Raw genomic sequence first — 19,007 nt, 5'->3', positions numbered from 1 at the left:
GCTGGATCAAAGCACTTTAAATTCACAATATGTGCTTAAATAGAGCTTGATACGAAAAAGTCCTGACAAAATCTGACTGTCTCTAGTTACAAAATCCTTGATATAAAAGCTCAGATATAGACAATCCCATATCAAAATTTCTTTCTGGAGTATTTAGAACTTTAAAAAAATGACAGGTATCTCACAATATAATGCAATTAGTTGTAGGGCACTGCACAGTTTACTGTTAATTGAGTCGCCTGTTTTCTAATCAATCCATGGCATTTATTCAGAGGCAGTGAAGATGGATGGATGTTGGCTTAGAGCTTTCTGGAGCAAGGAAAGGGACATGGTGAACTGGGATTGAATCCCCTGCAGTTGACATTTATATGCAGCTGACAGTTCTTGTGTATGAACTGCACTGATTGGAAGCATCCACCAAGCCTTTTCTTCTGCCACCTCCAGTAAAAGAATAAGCTGTATTGCCAGCCAAGGGGCTTTGCATGGATCTCTGTGAGCTTCCTTGCCTTGTGAGATCTCTTTCAGAGTACAATTTTATTCAGAATAGTAGTCTGTGCCGTTGTGCTGCATAGCCTGACATTTTTAAAGATACAGATTTGACCTGGAGTCAGTGGTACGTGTTTTTCTTCACTTCTCTAAAATCTCATATGTAGTGACAGTACTGTCAGCACTGCTTGCAGAATAATGTTGCTATCAAATAAAGGGCACAAGCAATCAGCTTTTTTCCCCTTTTAGTGTATCTTTTGATGTTACTGTAAGTTATTTTTATTGTAAAGTCATATTGGAAATGTAAGGATCTTGGTGGTTTCATTGGAAACTTTGTGAAAGATTGTGGAAAGCAGACAGTCAGTGGGGCGCTGTTTAATTTGTATTGTGAAATGGCTAAAGGAGAAATGATGTCTCCAATGTTCACATGTCTATCTGTGAACTCTTGTGGTGTTTGAAGGAATTTACAAATGCAGCAAATCTGAAGAGAAGGACTGTAGGGGATGGAGACTGAATGGAATTGTACTTTTCATGCAGTTACAAAGATTAATTGCTAAGGTTGTCACATACAGAAAACTGCCCACTATTTCACTAACTGTTATGCATGTCAGGCACATAAAAATGTGATTACTCCTGCATTTAGAAAATTATGGAAGTAGTTAGTTTATGATCTAATGTGAAATATTTATAAAGGTTCTAATATTAAAAATGTTGCTATCAAAGGTACTATAAAACCTCAGTGTTTTTCAGAAATTTCAGATTAAGAGCAATGGAGATTAAGGTGCTTCTAGTATGCTGAAATTATTCCCCCTAATTTTCACCCAGAGTGTGGGTCTGGTGCACTGTTCTCCCCATTTATCCCTTTGGCTGTCATTTATTTTGTGGATTGTAAATTTATTGGAATAGGGTTACTTCCCCCCTACACCCCCTTGTCTGAGCCTGGTGCAGTTGGAACCTCCGTTGGGGGCTCCTCTGGGAGATGCTAGTGGCAAATAATAACTACTTTCCTTTCAGGATAGTCATGTTACAGGAAATGGTAAGTTTATCCAAATAGTCCTGATGTCCTTAAACTCAGCCCAGAAATAACAGCTGTGAGGATAGTTCACCCTACATCATTGCCAGGTGAGGAGAAAGTAGCATGAGAAAGCAAAATTTTTCTGACGTTGGCCAAGTAACTAGAGAAATTAATTGTCCAAGTCAGGACTTGGATATTTTCCTCTCAACCCCCAGATTTCCCAGAGGTGTGCTGGACAGAGCCCTTCTGGCTTTGTGGCTTCTTGCTTATGTTCCTGCTGATGTTGAAAGTAACTGCACCTACACTCTCACCAAACCCGTGGAGTTGTGTGGTTTGTGCCCCTAAGTCCTGCTAACCGTTGTTATTGAGAGCCAGAGAACACAGCACAGATCTGAGTGACAGTCTGTCAGTCACACTGCTGCTGGGAAGCACTGGTCAAAATTTATCATGAAAGTCTGCCCCAAGCTTTGCACTAGTGACTTTTTTGGGGGGGAAGTTTCTTTCTGGGGAGATAGATTTTCCAGTGTTAACTGGAGGTGTAAACTGTAGGTGGAAATCTTGGTGGTGTGCTTTGGAGGAAGCATCTGTTAAAATGTCTAAGAATGTAGCTTTTTGTTCAATGCTAAATGAATGCTCTTAAATTCAATATAAATTAGAGGAGGGCAATATCTGCCAATGTGTCATGCTTCCTTTTGTAATAACAGCTCAAAAGTGTCTGTTCTTGTATATTTTAAAGCTTTCAGACTTCCCAACTCTGCTGCAACACAGATGTTCAGTACACTAAATTCTGAACTGTTATATATTTTAAGGAGGCAGCAATTTCCTGGGTTGTAATTGGTGTGAACTGATGGGTGGAAAATGTAGAGCTTGCAGGGAGGCAGAGAGCACTCTTGAGCTGTCCTCCCTCTTATGAAATCTTGTAGACAGTGTTCTCCATTGCTTCTCTTGAAGGGACTATTTTGAGTACCAGGTTTCCTTCCCTTTCCTCCCCCACCTGATTTATGTCTTGTGGTGTCTCATTTCTAGGAAAGAAGGAATCTGAGGATAGGCAGCTGATGCTGACTGCAGCAGGGGGAGCTTGCGGCATCAAATGCTACATCAGGTCATTGCTGGATATTTTGGTTGCTCTGGTACCTTGAGTTCCGTCAGGGAGTGCAGGAGACTTACTCACTTGTACTCTTCTGGTTGCTAGTCTTTTAACTTTAAACAGTACCATCACTGGAGATAACTAATCATCAATGGAGCATCTCAGCAGGAATTAGAAGGATTTGTCATCTGTACTAAGACTCAGAAATAACTGAGGAATACACACAAACCAAGGAATTATGGAGTTGTAGCTCCTGCAGATTTTGGCCCTCCTGCTTTAGGGTGAGTTTTGTGGCAGTAGCTTCTGACTCCAAAGGGTGTTCAGCAGCCAGGAGTTTGGTTTGTTCTGCTGCTCCTCAAGGTAGTCTTGATAGTTCAGGAGCAGAACTGGAGTGTGAAATTGCACAAAGTTGTCTTTTTGACTGGAATGGAAAAAGTTAAGTGGTGGGTGAGGGAGATAATTACATTTGCATTTTGCTCTACCTTTTTATGAGCTGAACACGAATGTTTGGCTGTGGTACCCAGGGGGTTATAGCCTTGTCTGGAAAGCTTTTGCCTCTGCTTACTGGCCTTTCCAGGAACTGCTTTTTCCACTGACTGCTGGATGTATTTAATGGACCCCAGCCCAAATATAATTTTAGTTCAGATTAGGAGCGTGAGCCTAAGGAGGAAGGAATCTCCCAATTCTCCCATTTGCTATGCTTTGCTTTGCACTGTAGAGCAGTCCTGTAGTACAATGGGTTGGTTTTCTTTCAAGTGAGACAAAGTCAGAAGATGTGCTGTAGAGCTACCCAGAGGGGTTCAGCTATCTGTTCTTGATTAATGGCATTGCACTTAACTGAGTTTGAAGTAGAACCTTTGGAAATGCAGATGTTGGGGCCTCAATACTGAACTGTTTGCTCTGCAGATGTTCTCCACACAGTCAGCAGGGTAGGCAACACTCTGCTTCTTCTGTTGCTTCAGTGGTGTCCATCCCCAGCCCCATGACTTCTTGGAGTCAGCCTTGCCCAGGTGTTCAGTTTGACTTTGCAGTGGCTTTATTTTGCTGTTTTCCACATGCAGGGCTGAATGGAAGGGAGGAAAGGTTTTCTCTGTACTCATGGCCAGACAGTACATGGTAAGGGCTAGCTGTTCGACTATCCAAGAGTAACCTGAAGCTGCATTTTATACGTATCAAGTGTCTTTACTTTTGATGTGTATATCTTTTGGTACTGTTAAATGGTTAATTATTTTATCCTTAAGAGCAGATAGGTATTCCAGTTGCTTGTAAAGCCTTCAGTTCTTATCACAGTATGTGTCTTTATGTGTCATATTTGGATATGAATTGGTCTGCGTTTTCTCCTGCAAGTTATTTTGCAGGAGGCCAATGCTAGTAACTGGGCTCTAGACACCTTGCTTACTTGTCTGCTCTCCAGATGTGTTTCAATCACATATTCAAGCTCCATATTAGACTCTTCAAGTTACCATATGGGGTATGTGTTTATGTAATTAATGATTCAATTTTTGTATTCTGTTGTCATGTACTTTGGAGACCAAAAGCATAGACACCTGAGAAGACAGAAGCTTCTGGTGGATAGAAGGGAAGTCTTTTAGCTGACAGACATTGGAGATGCGGGAACAGCAAGGGGGCACTTTGCACCCTGGTTCTTGGTCTCCCCTCTGAAGTCCTGTTCCTGTGTGTGGTTCTGGATACAGGCTGCAAGAGGGGTCTTTGGTTCTGAACCTGGGACTTCTGTGGTTCTTACTAAAGACATAACTATCTTTGGTGCTGAGCATACAAGAAATTTCCATCATCTTGGACCCTTACAGTTCTTAAGAAAGTGAATGGTGGGGAGATTGTGTTTCCAGAAGTTTTCTAGCAGGAAAGAAAAAAATATTTTAGAGCTGCAGTGTGTGAGTTATGGTTATAAATCCTCCCTAAATCCTGTTTTAGGGCCTTCAGATTTTATGGGGATGCAAGGGCAAAGGGGAAGAGGTTATTTGCTGAATTGTGGAGCAAGATCAAATGACTATCCCTAGTTGAACTAGCTGGAGGAACACTTTTTTAATGTCCAGCAATTTGTAGAATAGATTGATTATTTTCCCACTTATTATCACAGAAATAAATAAACATAAATATACGCAGTACGTAGCAAATTAGGTTTTGTCCTTACTGAGATGATTTTCTTAAATGTTTTTTAAATGATGATAAATAGTTCTGATAAAGTGAACCTTTTCTTTGGAGGAATAAAACCAATGTTAGAGTACTTAAAGAGTAGAGAGGTAGCCAGATGTTCTCACATGGTCAATTAGAAGTTATGGAAATTGCTTCATTTACTCAAAGCTATTACAAAGCATGATCTTTGGAGACACTACTGTTCTCAGACTGCTGCTTGTTTAATTGAGAACAGCAGTTAGCATCTTCCAGGCCTGTACTGTGGTTGGCTTTAAAGTCAGTGGGATGTCTGAGGTACACTGGCAGTAGTGGATTGCCCAGAAATGGCTTGCAGGGGAGGGTAATTCAAGAGTTAACTTTTACTGTTTGGTCTAAAGTAGGAGCTTTGTCTAGGGTATCTGTAGGACTCTTCAAGGCAGCAAGCTGGGATCAGAATGTAGTGAAATGAAAGTGACAAAGAGAATTAGGCCTCATTTTAAATGTCCTGTAAAACAGTATGTATTGATTACCTAAAAGTTTGTTCATTTAAGAACTTCATCAAATTGGGGGGGGGGGGGGGTGGGGGTGGGGTGGATTTCTTTTGGCATGTAAGCTGTCCACTAAGTAACTTATTTTGAAGTGAAGTGAGGAATGGGATAGAGAAAGTATTAAGCCTTTCCTTGTAATGAGTGCATGTGGTTTCTTTTGGTGTCTCAGTCTATCAGCGAGTTCTTGAATTCTTTTCTCTGTTGGAATAACTTGTTAAAGCACTAAAATGAAAGTAAAAGAAAGTTGTGTCTGTGAGTCTGATGACTTAGCAAGAGCACAAGAGCAAAGGCCTTCTGTGTCTGCTTCTTGGCTGAAAAATCCTAGAAAATATGATGGAAGAGATCACACAGAATCACACAGAATATTCTGAGCTGGAATAAGAATCATCAAAGTCCAACTCCTGGCCCTGAAGAGGACAGGAGAAGAATCACATGATGTGCTTGAGTGCATTGTCCAAACACTTCTTGCATTCTGTCAGGCTTGGTGCTGTGACCACTTCCCTGGGGAGCTGTTCCAGTGCCCAACCACCCTCTGGGTGAAGAACCTTTTCCTACTATCCAGCCTAAACCATCCCTGATGCAGATCCAGGCCATTTCCTGTCCACCACAGAGAAGAGCTCGATACCTGCCCCTCCTCCTCCCCTCCTGAGGAAGCTGTAACTGCAATGAGATCTCCCTTCAGTCTCCTCCAGGCTGAACAGACCAAGTGACCTCAGCTGCTCCTCAAATGCCTTCCCCTCAAGGCCCTTCACCATCTTCGCTGCCCTCCTCTGGGCACTCCCTAACAGTTCAATGTCTTTCTTATATTGTGGCACCCAGAACTGCCCCCAGCACTCGAGGTGAGGCTGCCCCAGTGCAAAGCAGAGCAGGACAATTCCCTCTCTTGCCTGGCTGGTGATGCTGTGCCTGATGTCCCCCAGGCCAGGGCTGGCCCTGCTGGCTGCCAGGGCACTGCTGGCTCATGTTCACCTTGCCACTGACCAGGACCTCCAGGTGCCTTTCCATGGCACTGTTTTCCAGCATCTCATTCCCCAGTCTGTCCATGCATCCAGGGTTGCCCCAGTCCAGGTGCAGAGTCCAGCACTTTCCCTTGTTCAAACAAGGGAATGCATTTGGTTTTTTTGGCCTCAACCCTTAAACTCTGCCAGAGGTATTCCTGAGAGATGTTTGTCTGACCTGAAAACCAACACTGGAGGAGATTTCCTGTCTAACCCTGGCAGTTAGATTTAGTGCTTCACTATATCCAATAGTGCTTCACTATATGTTCACTAAAGTGCTTCACTATATGTTTTTTTCACATATAATTTGCTGCAACTCAGGTTTGTTACCGATGACTCAAGTTCTAAGAGAACATTCTATTACTGCTTTCTTTACAGCTTGCTGGCTTGTAGCAGTACTGGGAGTTACCTCAGTCTTTATCTCTGCTAGTCTGAGGAACCCTGCTTATTTCCCTCTTTCACATCCTGTTGGCTAGACTTCTGATAATTTCCATTACTTGTGTTTGATCCAGATTTCTGCAGCACTAAAACGTGGATTGAGATGAGCCTTATTTGCATGGTTCCCTGCTCTGCAGCTGGCACTGAGGCTCTTGGGTCTCTCCATGCACTAAAGATATCACCCAGGTCAAATGGCATCAATCTCCTTTCCAGGAGAGGATTCTAAAAGCTGATTGCTCCAGTGTTCAGCTCACTGGTGCTGTAGTCTCTTAAGTCATAACCCTTAAGTGTGATGCTGAAAAAATGAAAGGGTAAAAAATCATTTAGTGCAGAGAGATGAGGGGATATGAGCAGCCATATTACTTATAAGATGCCAGTGGAACAAATTATTTAGAAACGTCTGTTAGTAGAAACTAATTGAATACTGTGTAGATTGGAGTATATGGAGCAGGATGCAGCCAAGACTTAATGAGAGAGAGAGAGAAGGAATTGGCATGTGGATTCCCTCATCTGTTTTCCTTCCCAAAATAGCGTGTTCTCAGGGCCAGGAGGGGTACGAGTAGAACGATGAAACAACTGGACACACAAACACAGTTAAGCATAATTATGTCAAAGAACAATGATGACGTTGTTAAATGGCTATAGAGGGTTGCCACAACTCCCAAGAAGCCCAGTGGTGAATGGTGTGAGTAAAAGGAAGTGTTTCCATGTGGTTTGGCATTCAGTGGTCATTGGTCACTAGCCAACCCTTTCAGCCCTCACTATTCTGTTTGTAACAGTGGTGTTTTCGATGGCTGAGTTTGAAATGCTAAGTGGCATATTAGCATGCAAGTGCTGATATGTTTTTCTGGTCAAAATATGGGGTTGAGAGTCTGATCTCAGCTCACATTTCAGTTTCAGCGCAGTGATAGGGATAGGGTGAATCTGCTTATCTCTGGCCCCTGAGAAATACATCATAGGTGTGGTTCACCTCCACTACATTGCAGGGATAGTATGCACATGGGTATGTGAGGGGTAGGGTGCTCATTTCAGCAAGGGCCTTCTGACATTTTGCATGTGGATGACAACACAAAAGTGAGTTCACCTGGAGAACAGTGTGCTGGGACAGGGAAAAGATCTAATCCTATTAGTAAGGTCTCTGTCTTTATTCTACCCTGTTGGCCTAGAAGCAGAATGGAGATCAACACTAATGATAGATTATTGTAAAAATGCATCATTTCTCTAAACCAGCAAATGTAAACAACTTCTCATGTTAAATCCCCTCAGAGGATAAAGAAGGAAAATAAGCAATAAAAAGCACGCACAGATGGATGCTATTCTGATAGTAACGTACTGAAAATGTTAAAAGGATTGCTAATCGTGCAAAATTGTATTCAGTGAGGTCACAAGCAGAGTACTGAACTGCAAAGGTTTTCCATTTGTGCGTTACTCAAAACTCTCTAATTTGACTAATGTATCATCAAAGGTGTTCTGACTTGGTTGGCAGGCTTGTTATCTGTCATGAGTGTGATTTTGTTGGTATAGTGGCACAATAGAAGATACATGTACTGCATTAAGAATTAATAGTTAGAATGATCTTTGTTTTCTACACAAGGACAGAAAACAAGTAACTTACATAAGAGAAATGGTTACTCTAAGAAATGTGTAGGGTTATGGTAGAATCAAAGCAGTCTCTTGGGGGACTACTGTTATTTTTATTTAAAGTTGGAGGTAAGTCTTTTTATTTTTGGATGATAAACTGAGCATAATTCAGGAGAGCCTGGAATGTGGTAATTGTTTAATTGCTACAATTGCACATGCATTTTCTGCTGAAGTACACTTTTATATCATATGTGATTCTTCAGTTCTTGACCTAATAACAATACAGATTTTTAATAAGGCCAAAACTTAAATATGTAACTGCTGTCTAGGTTTTAAAGCAAGCTGAAGCAGTGAAAAGTAGCACTTTTCCTAGAATTTAATTCTCATCTGTTACTCTAGGAAGAGCATGGATGATAACTTTGAGCCAATTCTGTGGAGCCCTATGAAATAGAAAAGTTCTGGGAAGCCTGCAGTTTTGTCCTTGTCATAGAAAAAATGAGCTTGGCATCTTGGTTATCTGCTGTTCACATTGTAGTCTTATGGATTTGTCCTTGAGCAGAACAGACTGATATATTTTATGAAAATAGGAAGAACCATCAGAGAGGTGGATTTTACTTTTTGTTGAGAGACTGTTTCCCCCCCCCCCCCCCCCGGTAAAACAGAACCCTTTCATCACTGTTTAACTTTTTTTTTTTTTAATTTAATTTCTAGCTGATAAATTTAGACGGAAACTGGAAGAACTGGAGAAGGAGAAAAATTCTTTAAAATTTCAGCTTCCTTCAAGGCATCCCTCTGTTAGCAGTTTTTTGGATAGGTTCATGACCCAAGTTCAGGCAACATTGCACTGGGCTGCTGATAATTGGTAAGTTTCTTGATTCATTATTGTGTAAAATGGTGCTTCTATTTTTCTCAGAATGCAGAATACACTTCTGAATATCTATAATAAAGAGTTTTAATGACCATCTAACATGTCCATATGGAGCTTGTTTATGAAAATTCCCACTCCACCCCCCCCATTTTTTTTTTTCTTTCTACAATTCTTTCAGAATTCCCAGCAGAAACATTGATCATGATGAACTGGCAAATTAAACCGAGTGTTTCTCATTGATGTTGAGTGGGAATGGGATTGAATCCTTGACACGGCAGCTTGAGCATACAACAGCAATGCAGCATGAGCAGCGCTTCCCTGTGGAGTTAATTCTGATGCTCCCTTTCAGGCAATGAAAGGATATTTAAATATAAAGTAAAAACCAGATTATTTTTTGATATGAATAGATCTTTGGGAGCTTCCTTTTGTGTGCCACTTCTTAGATAGCCCAGCATATTGATACTGAGCTCAGCACTGTACAAAGTCACAAAAATAAATTCTAAATCTTGTCTTGAAGGGATAACTTCAAAGATGGGAGGAAAGCGAGATGTGTCAGATGGCCCAAGAGGGATGGGTTAAGGGAAAAAAATAGTTTCTATTTCTTGGTCTGTCTTAATCTGTGCTCCTAGTTAGTGTTCTTAAAAGAGGATACTTCATAGGGATTGAAAGCTATTCTCAAATGCAATCACACAAATGAAAGAAGAGAAGCCTTTTGTTTTCTGGCAGCTTGTTAATATAAAGGCTGCAGTGTGCTAGTCAATACCGTCGTGTGTAATTTTTGATAGACATGATAATTAGATAAAATGAAATCTAATGAAATTAGATAAAATTAGTACAGATAATATGGTGTTTTTTGGTGAAATTAGGGAATTTGAAGGTATTTTAGTCTCTATAGCATCTAGTAATAAGGGAGGTTTATAAGAAGCTGCATTCCTTCAGAGCTGTTTCCTTCTACCTTCTGAGGCTCTAAGAGGCTCTTTTACTGTTCCTTAAAGATTAGGATACACCATTCTCTGTCTTTTCATTAATATGTGTTTGGTTTATGCATTCATTTGTAATAATGATTTTGACATTAGAGGTAGTGTTGTCTTCTTTGTCATGGAAATTGAAACACTAAAGCATTCTTTAGATACAGTTTGCTTATTTTTATCCTGTATAATGTATATATAAGGCTTTTATATATAAAAGAGATGCTATAATGTATTTATGAAAGTGTTCCTGTTCTTTGGATGATTACATCTGTAACTCTTCTCTTTGCACAGGTCTGAGCAGGGCCATTCTTCAGGGTTGGATGAATATCCTCTTCCCTTTTCTGTCTTGTGCACCCTCCTTTCTTTGAGCTTAAGTTCAACTGCTGTTGTTGTGACACCCTTTTATTTGCTTGCTTGATTCTTGTAGCCTTTTACTTTGCTTTGTCTGTAGCCTGACTCATTGATACAGCAAGAGTATCCTTTGTCTTCTGTACAGGGGTTTAAGTCCTTTCTGTTCCAGCAATATTTTTAGATACTGCAGTGGAAAACGTAACTTCTTCCTCAAGGAAAATTTGTAGGCTTCACTTTTAATTGGAACAAAACCAGTATACCCAAGAAGACTTATTTTTTTCCCCCCCCTGGAAAATTGAAAAGATGATCAGACTAGCCTCTGAATACTAGATCATGGCAATTTTACTGTAGTCAAAGCAATCTCATCTTTTTGCAAGAAAAGTGTGTATGGCAGCTTATTTAATATATGAAACTGAAATTCATGCCTCAGTTTTGTTTTACTTGATTAAATTATGAAATGAGTTTTTAAGTGAATATATTTGATATTGACACAGAATATTGGGGGCATGTGGTGGGAGCCAGATTTGGTTATGTTTAGCTTAGGAACAGCAAATGCTGTGGTTGTGCAATCAGTCAGGTTTGGTGAGATCAGAGATCTTGTTTGTCTTCCGGCAGTACCAAGCAGACAGATACACATGGTATTTCAAAAAGGTTCTGAAAATAAACTATGTTTATAATGGAATTTTTTCTAAATTATCACCAGCCACTTGGAAATTTATTATGTACATCTCTAGCAATGATGCAGCTCCAGCTTGAGGAAGGTGGCTTCTGGGAAGAGCTGCTGGGAAGTGTGGTTGGTTGGAGCCACAGGAACCTGTAATGTCTGTAAGGCACAGTGATGGCCTAGCACCTCATAATAGGGCTGTCTCTTTGGTGCATGCTGTTAATACAGAAATGCAGTTACACTGTCATTATGTCTACCTTGCTTAATGATACCCGTGTTAGTGCTGAAGCTTTATTTTGCTTTTTCAGTACATTCTGCAGCCCACAGAGAGGGAGTAAAGCAAGTGTGTCTTCTGATGGTCCTGCAGAATAGATGAAAACCTCTTGTTCTACACACTTGTTAAACACCTGTGCATGGAGATCATAATTGTGTGACTAATCATGCTTAAACCAGACTTATGATGCATGTTTTGTATGTGGCATGGATGGATTTGCTTTGCAAGATTACAGTGGGAAATGATGCCTCAAAGCACTTTGTTTGAGACACAGTATTTTTAAAAGAAGATACTGAAATGTATCTGTACTCTTTATGTGCAGATGCATGCACTTGTCTCTAAAGATGGACACAGAAATGCAATTGCCCTTTGCAAGTGCATGTGCCCTTACGAGGGAACATGGAAATGAAAATGGGTTTGCATTGTTTGCAGGTGCATTTTGAGAGGCAGATTATGGAATTGATACTTCACATAATGTGCTGATTACCTTGGAGTCCAGTCATGCAAAGATTTACAACTGAGGGTTGTACAGATGACTGGGAGGAAGCCCACTGATTGTGATTTTGAAAGAACTCTCTGTGCAAGAGACAAGTCAAATTTGGCATTGTGGAGCAAACACTCCAGATGATCTCTAATGTAGTCTACAAAAGCTGACAGAAGCTGCAAAAATGGCTTTGGCAAGTTTCTAAACTTCTGTCTAAGAGATTTTTCTCTGTATTGATAGAAACTACATGCCTTAGTTTTGTCTCTTTCAAGGCAGTGATGGATAAATTTCTGAAATATGATAAAGCTGGGGGAAGCCTGAAGCTATACAAGCTTTCCATTTTCTTTCTTCATCATGTTGTAAAAACAGTGCAAATGTTTGAGATAATAAAGGATGATATGCCAAGGGAAAAAAAATCTCTTATTCTCTAACTGTATCTGTTTGAAATGTAATCATTCTGGTGGTGGAGTGTTATGATTCCAAAGGTAACATGTAGCATTCTGATCAGTTTAATCCTTGAGACACTGAAACTCGTGAAAATCACAAATTTTTAGCTTTTGTCATTTTTTTTTTCCATAGGGCTAGACATGAAGAAAATGGTCTTTGTAATGAAAAAGAGCTCAGACTTTTGAGATCAACTTCCCAGGAGAGGACGCAGGTTTCGGCCACAAAACGAAACCAGCTTTTTCAAGAAAAGAAACGATTGCAGGTAACAGGACTGCAAAGTTGTGCATAGGAACCAGTGCTGTGTGGGGAAAACCTTGTAAGCTGTCACACAGAATTAAATAAATTTATTGTAATAGCGACTTTGCTTCTGTGTAGTAATTAGAGCCTTGGCTGGAGTCCAGTCGATAATCTAAGTGATGATTGGAGATGGCAGCCACAGGAGTTGTGTTAATCTCATTACAGAAATGCAGAGCTGGAAGGTTTGGTGGCTTGTGTGCATGCTTAAACTTTCCTCATTATCTTTTTAAGCATGCTCTTTGTTGTAATTTGATGTTTTAATATTACACTGATCTTCCAAAGTTTTTATTTGAAGACAAAAAGTTTTCATCCATTTCTGGTTAGAATTTACTATAAATACATCGTTTACCAGCTTTTATTCTAAAAGATGATTGATGCTTTTCATAAGGATGAAGGAATCATCATGGAGCAGTTAGCATTTGCTGACAATAGCATTACAATGACACATGATGTCACAATGTGATAGTTTGGCAAATGGAATGTTTCAAGTTGGCATTAGTCCAATTTTAAGTCTGCAAGCCTTTTAAGCAAAATTTAGCTTTTTCTTTTCACCATCCTTCAAAAATCTCAATGTACTGTCTAGTTATGTGTCTTTTAAACCTTGGTGATCACACTCAGTAATGTAGCATCTTAGAGAGCTAATTTTTCTTTTTTTCTGTGGTCTCATCTTGAAATATTTTTTTTTTTTGTGATATTTTCATTGCTTTGGTGGATCCAATAGTATAATAGTCTCTGTGTGTGCACACATAATTTTATATATATTAAAAAACCTGCAAAGAAATAGAGAAAAACATCTTGTTGTGGCCATTGCAAAATTGTACTTAGGTGAAGAAATGTCTTTTTTTTATCCTATTTATCACCTTTGTATTTTTTAGGTTCATTTCATCAGCAAGAGGAGACATAGTGTAGTTCAGCATTATCAGTATGTAGAAAATTTTTTAAATTTAGGCATCCAAGAGCCACCTCAAGATATTGAACTGAAAACTGCTGTACTTAAGACTCCACAACAGCTAATTTTTACACTTGCTCAAGCTGAATCTTTATTCTTCTGTAGTTATACTAGGGAAAAATTAACCACACCATTATACAGGCCTGCTGTTTATTGGCATTTTATCAAAATTACTGGGAATTCAAGGTTGTGGGGAATGCTGATCTGTGGTGATTGTTTGCACCCAGGAATCCCTAAAGATTGCTCCTGCTCAAAATCTTGTATGATTAGAAGTAATTTTTTTCTTAAATTTTCGTCAGCCCCACTTGTCTTTATTTTTCTTCTGCTCTCTTCTGTTGGTTCTGCATTTGTGTCCAGGGATCTGAAAACCTGTGGCAGTATCTATAATTTATGTATTAATATTTCTATTGCAATCTCTATTTCATGGAGTCCATCAGTCCATAAGTGAGGCTGGAGGTGTACTGTCAATACTGATTAGCTGTTGTGTTGGAAATCCCGGTTTAAACTCAAATCTGCAAAGTAGAATCCAGCTTATGTTTAGTGAGATGAATATCATCTGCTGCTCCATGTTGAGACTTTAGGCCCTTTTTATCTGTCCCTGGAGGCTGATCAAGAGCACTCTAAAGGCTTCTTTGCATTTCTGGAAAAGAATGCGGGAGTATTCCAGTTTACTGATTAAAATTTCCATGCTCCCAAGAATGCCTGTGAACTATTCCTGAGCAGAGCAGCTTTCTTTTTGTGAATGCAGATTGTGTGCTTCTAGTATCTATTTATGTTGTACATTTCAATACTGAAAGTGTGATTATAAAACCAGATTCTGTTCATCTTGCTTTCTGTTCCCATGTAGGTTGCTTATTGCAGTGATTGCAATTACTACATTTTCACAGAGTATGGAGGAGGTCTCTGTATTTAGTAGGGCCTATTAAGATTTTGGCAATATTCCCAAGCCAGTAAAACAGAGACAGAATTGTCCTTTGTGCACACTAAAAGCCTAATTTGAGACTGAAAGAAACAAAACTGATGTTTTTGGTCTGCTGACCTTTCTGTCCTTGACAAGTGCCTGTGGGTTGAAACATGGGCCACACCATTCTCTTCTTGCTATGTCTAAACCATAGAAGGAGGATAATAATTGAGGAACCTGGTATGCAGGACTATTAGAAGTTGAAATTTTGGAGCTAGTCAACCTCTGAATGTACAAGGACCATTTCTTCTTCTAAGTGATACTTGAGAAAGCTGGTTACAGTGCAGCAAACCTGAAAGTACGTTTGTTAACAAAATTTGTGAACTAAACTTCATGTAAATTGCATTGAAAACATTAAAATAATGTTAAAGTTCTCAAGTGAAACTCTAAAAAGCAAAGAAATGCCAAAGTCTGTTAGCTGTGTATAGTACATATGTTTTATAAGAGTCTGTGATACTGAATTATGCCTTCCCCCCCCGCTAGATCCATGCCTCATACTTAACTGAAGTGTCTGTTCAGATATTCAGAATACTATTTTATCTTCATTAGTCAGTATTTGACCCCAGAACCCTTTTACTGTGTGCCACTCAAACCTTCTTTTGAATAGAAGTTTATTAATTTGTGAGTGGGCTCCTTTTATAGTATTAATCAACATGATTCAAACCCACTTAATTTAGTCTGTGCAACACCATTTCGGGTGTTACTGCCATTTGCTCAGATGCAGAATGGAGATGTGAATTGCCATAAAAAGCCATATGGTTGCTTCTAATGTCAGTTTCGTAATGTCTAGTTTTTTACTTATTAAAGATTTGGTTTTTTGTTTTTAGTTTTTATTTTTAGTTGGACTGAATGTGATCAGAGTTTGAAACTGAGCTTTGATTTCTGTTGGGAGCCTATAGATAGCATGTCAGAGATCTCTTGCTGGTTGTATATAAAATGAATGAACATACAGTCCATGGCTATGTGTGGACATGATAGTTTAAATGGCTTGCAAAGTTTCACAGAAGACAGTAAGAAGTGCAGGAATAGAATCACATTATCCAATATGGTGTTCATCTAGTTTGATGACAACTTTAACTCAGCAACCCAGTTTCCTTCAACAAGTGCTGCTTCCTTGGATGCAAGCTATCTGTTGGGTTTTCAAGGAAAAGCCTGTGTAAGGATGAAGTACAAATTCATGAAGATTTTTTTTTAACCTTTGGCCTCTCACTTCAGGAAGGACATATAGGTGCTTGATCACATCTGGAAAAGGCAATGAAGCTGGTGAAGGGTCTGGAGCACAAGTTTGATGAGGAGCAGCTGAGGGAGCTGGGAGTGTTTAGGCTGGAGAAAAGGAGTCTCAGTGGGGACCTTACCACTCTCTACCTGAAAGGAGGGTGTAGCCAACTTGGTCTCTTCTCACAAGTAACAATTGACAGGAAAAGAGGAAATGGCTTCAAGCTGTACCAGGGGAGAATAAGATTGGACATGGGGAAGAATTTCTTCACTGAAAGGGTGGTCAGGCTTTGGAGTAGGCTGCCCAGGGAGGTGGTAGAGTCACCATCTCTGGAAATGGTCAAGAAATGGCTTGACATAGCACTTAGTGCTCTGGTTTAGTTGACAAGGTGCTGTTCAGTCAAAGGTTGGGCACAATGATCTTGGAGCTCTTTTTCAGCATTAATGATTCAACAGTTCCGTGGTTCTAAAAATTGTATTTTTGTCTTGCAAGAAACGTCGATATCATAATGCAAGCAATTTGCACTTCTAGAAAAATGAGTGCAACTGACATTGAAGTTCTGTGCATTTTAAATCAAGGGAAGGATTTTGGGCTTTTGGTTAAAATGAAATGTTAATTATCAGAAGGGCTGATTAGATAGTAAGTGATTCTCTGCTTGCATCCTGTGCTTCATGTTGAATTGGAACCATCAGATAAACCATTGCAGGGACATTCTGCAGGATAGATGTTTGATCAGTTTAGCTGCCAGTCTGTAGGACAAGATTCTGTTGCCGTGGGTGATCTGGCATTTGTTTTTTTGGTGGAATTTTTTAGCTTGTGAACTTGTGAAATACCTATGCATTTTAAAAGGGATAGAGGACTGACAGTAGGTGTTGGAAGAGGAACCTGAAGTGCCGTGTTGAAATGGAGGTGGTGAGTTTCAGACTGCTGGAAGCGCTAGAGTTTCTAAGTACAACTGACATAAGAATTTTTGTGTGTCAGCAAGAGGATGTCTCATTTAATGTTTGCTAAATTGGACAAATTTAATTCATGCTACTTCTGACACTTATACTGTTTTTTCTTAGGGGCAAATGGGTTTCTTTTATAAGATTCATAGTAAACTTTGGTCTCTGTTCTATGCAGAAAGAAATTGAAGATCTCCGAACAAGACTGGCCACATTAGAAGGAAAAGATCAACAGCTGAGAAGGGAAATTGAAGAACAAGATAGGCTTATTCAGTCACAGGACTGTGAACTGGCTGCTTTACTTGGCTGCATTTCTTTGAGAGAGCTGCAGGAAATAAGCAAGGCTGTGGACGACACTTTAGCATCCTCCTATCAAATTCCATTCAGTTTAGATCTTCCAGGAACAATAAAGAGGTATTTAAATTCCAGTTTAGATGTAGAGTCTTGTATCTTCCTGTATGTTCTGCTGAATTGGCTGTCAGTTATTTTCTTCATCATTGTGCCAGCTAATTATGTGGATTTAGACACTTTAAAACTTTCTGAGAAGAGATGTTGGAGTTGTAATATTGATGTACTTCCTCAGAGGAGTTTGTAGTTATTTGAATGTCTTGCACTTAATGTTCTCTTATGGTGAAGACCCACCTGCAGAAAGCATGTATGTCCATCAACTGTTAATTCCTATCATCAGCTTACACTATTTCTTGTTAGCTGGTGAAATTCTTTCTCCAATTTGGTAATGCAGTAGTTCAAGCATATTTCTTACAGCCTGAAAGTGTGTACTAGGCACCATTCAAGTGAATATTAGAGATGCTTCTTGCTTCCATGAACTTGTAATTACAATAAAGTCCCATGTGGTGAGGAGTGCTAGACTTCTCAAGACAGTGGACTTGAGGCAGTGGGGAAGAGGGTGCAGCAGGAATAATTTTGGAACACTTACTGTTAAATGAACAGTAGATGCATCCTTTAAATGGAAAATTAGCTACTCTTGGCAGTATTTTGGAAATAACCTCATCTTTATTTAAAAAAGCAATTGAAGTACTGAAACTGTACTGGACATTGGTGATAGGACTTCGAAAGTGGTACTGCTGCTGTGTCACCAAGAGAAAATAAAATTCCTGTTTATCCTAATGTACTTTTCTTCCAGAAAAGCAATAACCATGTTGCTTGCAATTTTTTATCTCCCATCATGTTTATTGGATTTAGTTTGGTTGTATTAACATTCATGAGAAATTGCTGCTCATGTGTGCTAATTTATACAGATTTTTTTTTAAGTCAGCAGAACATCTTATAGAGGAGGTATTCTTCTCTTTTGACATATGTTTAAATTAGGTTATGAGAAATAGTTTTTTGCATTTAGTTTAGCTTGTTTTAATAATATCTTATACCTCTGTTTCTGAGACTGTGGAATAAAAGATCTTAAGCAGTCTGAGAAACTGATTTGAGTTTTCTTGGTTTTGGATTTGCTTATGAAAGAATATTCAGATTATTTTTTTCTCTCATTGCTGCTGTAATATTTGGGTTGCACTTCGCTGGGAAGTTATTTAAAAGTGAGTTAAATACTATGGGTTCAGGAGGAATTTTCTCTGAGTTGTTTGCTTACTAGCGCCATGAATAGCATAATCACTTGAGAGAAAACAGGCAATCATTATTCAAAATGAGTTCATAACTGGAATGAAAATTTAAAAATAATTTCTTTCCTTTTTGTTCATTTTTAAAAGATGCAATGTTTGGGTTGGTTTTTTTTTGTTTGTTTGTTTTTTTTTGGTTTTTTTTTTTTTTTTTTTTTTTTTTTTTTTTTGTTGTTGTTGTTGGTTGACATTGTTGTCACCAGTGGTCAGGTGCTTCTGCTCGCATTCCCATAGCTGGAGTTCTGCTGTTGGGACTCTGGTGTGTTGACCTTGGCTGCACACCAGGTGCTCACCAAGCCACTCTATCACTCCTTCTTCTCAGCTGGCCTGGAGAGAGAAAATAAGATGAAAGACAATCCATGGGTTGAGATAAGGCAGTTTACTAAAGCAAAAGCGAATTTTGCATGCATGCAAACAAGGCTTTTATTCTCTACTTTCCATCATCAGGTGATGTCCAGACACTGCCCAGGAAGCAGGGCTTCAGCACCTGTAGTGGTTGCTCTGGAAGACAAGCACTGTAAATAATGAATGGCCTTCCTTCCTCTTCCTTTTGTTAGCTTTTATATCAGCGGACATCCCAAACATCCTGTAGTATGGAATATCCCTTTGCTCAGTGGGAGTCAGATGTCCTGGCTATGTCCCTTCCAAGGATTTTGCCTAACCCCAG

At 39.4% G+C, this 19,007-nt stretch overlaps 1 protein-coding gene across 2 annotated transcripts in view; it reads left to right on the top strand.

Annotated features, from left to right (window-relative positions):
* DISC1 (DISC1 scaffold protein) overlaps positions 1–19,007 on the top strand; it is a 187,224-nt gene that overhangs the window by 46,095 nt on the left and 122,122 nt on the right. For both annotated transcript variants that reach the window (XM_084203469.1, XM_084203468.1), the window contains 3 exons: positions 8,998–9,148; positions 12,478–12,607; positions 16,891–17,126. In XM_084203469.1, coding sequence (XP_084059595.1) covers positions 8,998–9,148; positions 12,478–12,607; positions 16,891–17,126 — 517 coding nt within the window. The remainder of the gene's footprint in view (positions 1–8,997; positions 9,149–12,477; positions 12,608–16,890; positions 17,127–19,007) is intronic.

The sequence above is a fragment of the Fringilla coelebs genome (genome assembly GCF_963513975.1).
Source record: "Fringilla coelebs genome assembly, chromosome: 3".
Classification (NCBI taxonomy): domain Eukaryota; kingdom Metazoa; phylum Chordata; class Aves; order Passeriformes; family Fringillidae; genus Fringilla; species Fringilla coelebs.
The sequence above is the reverse complement of the archived record's forward strand: the minus strand, read 5'-3'. Positions and strand labels throughout refer to the sequence as shown.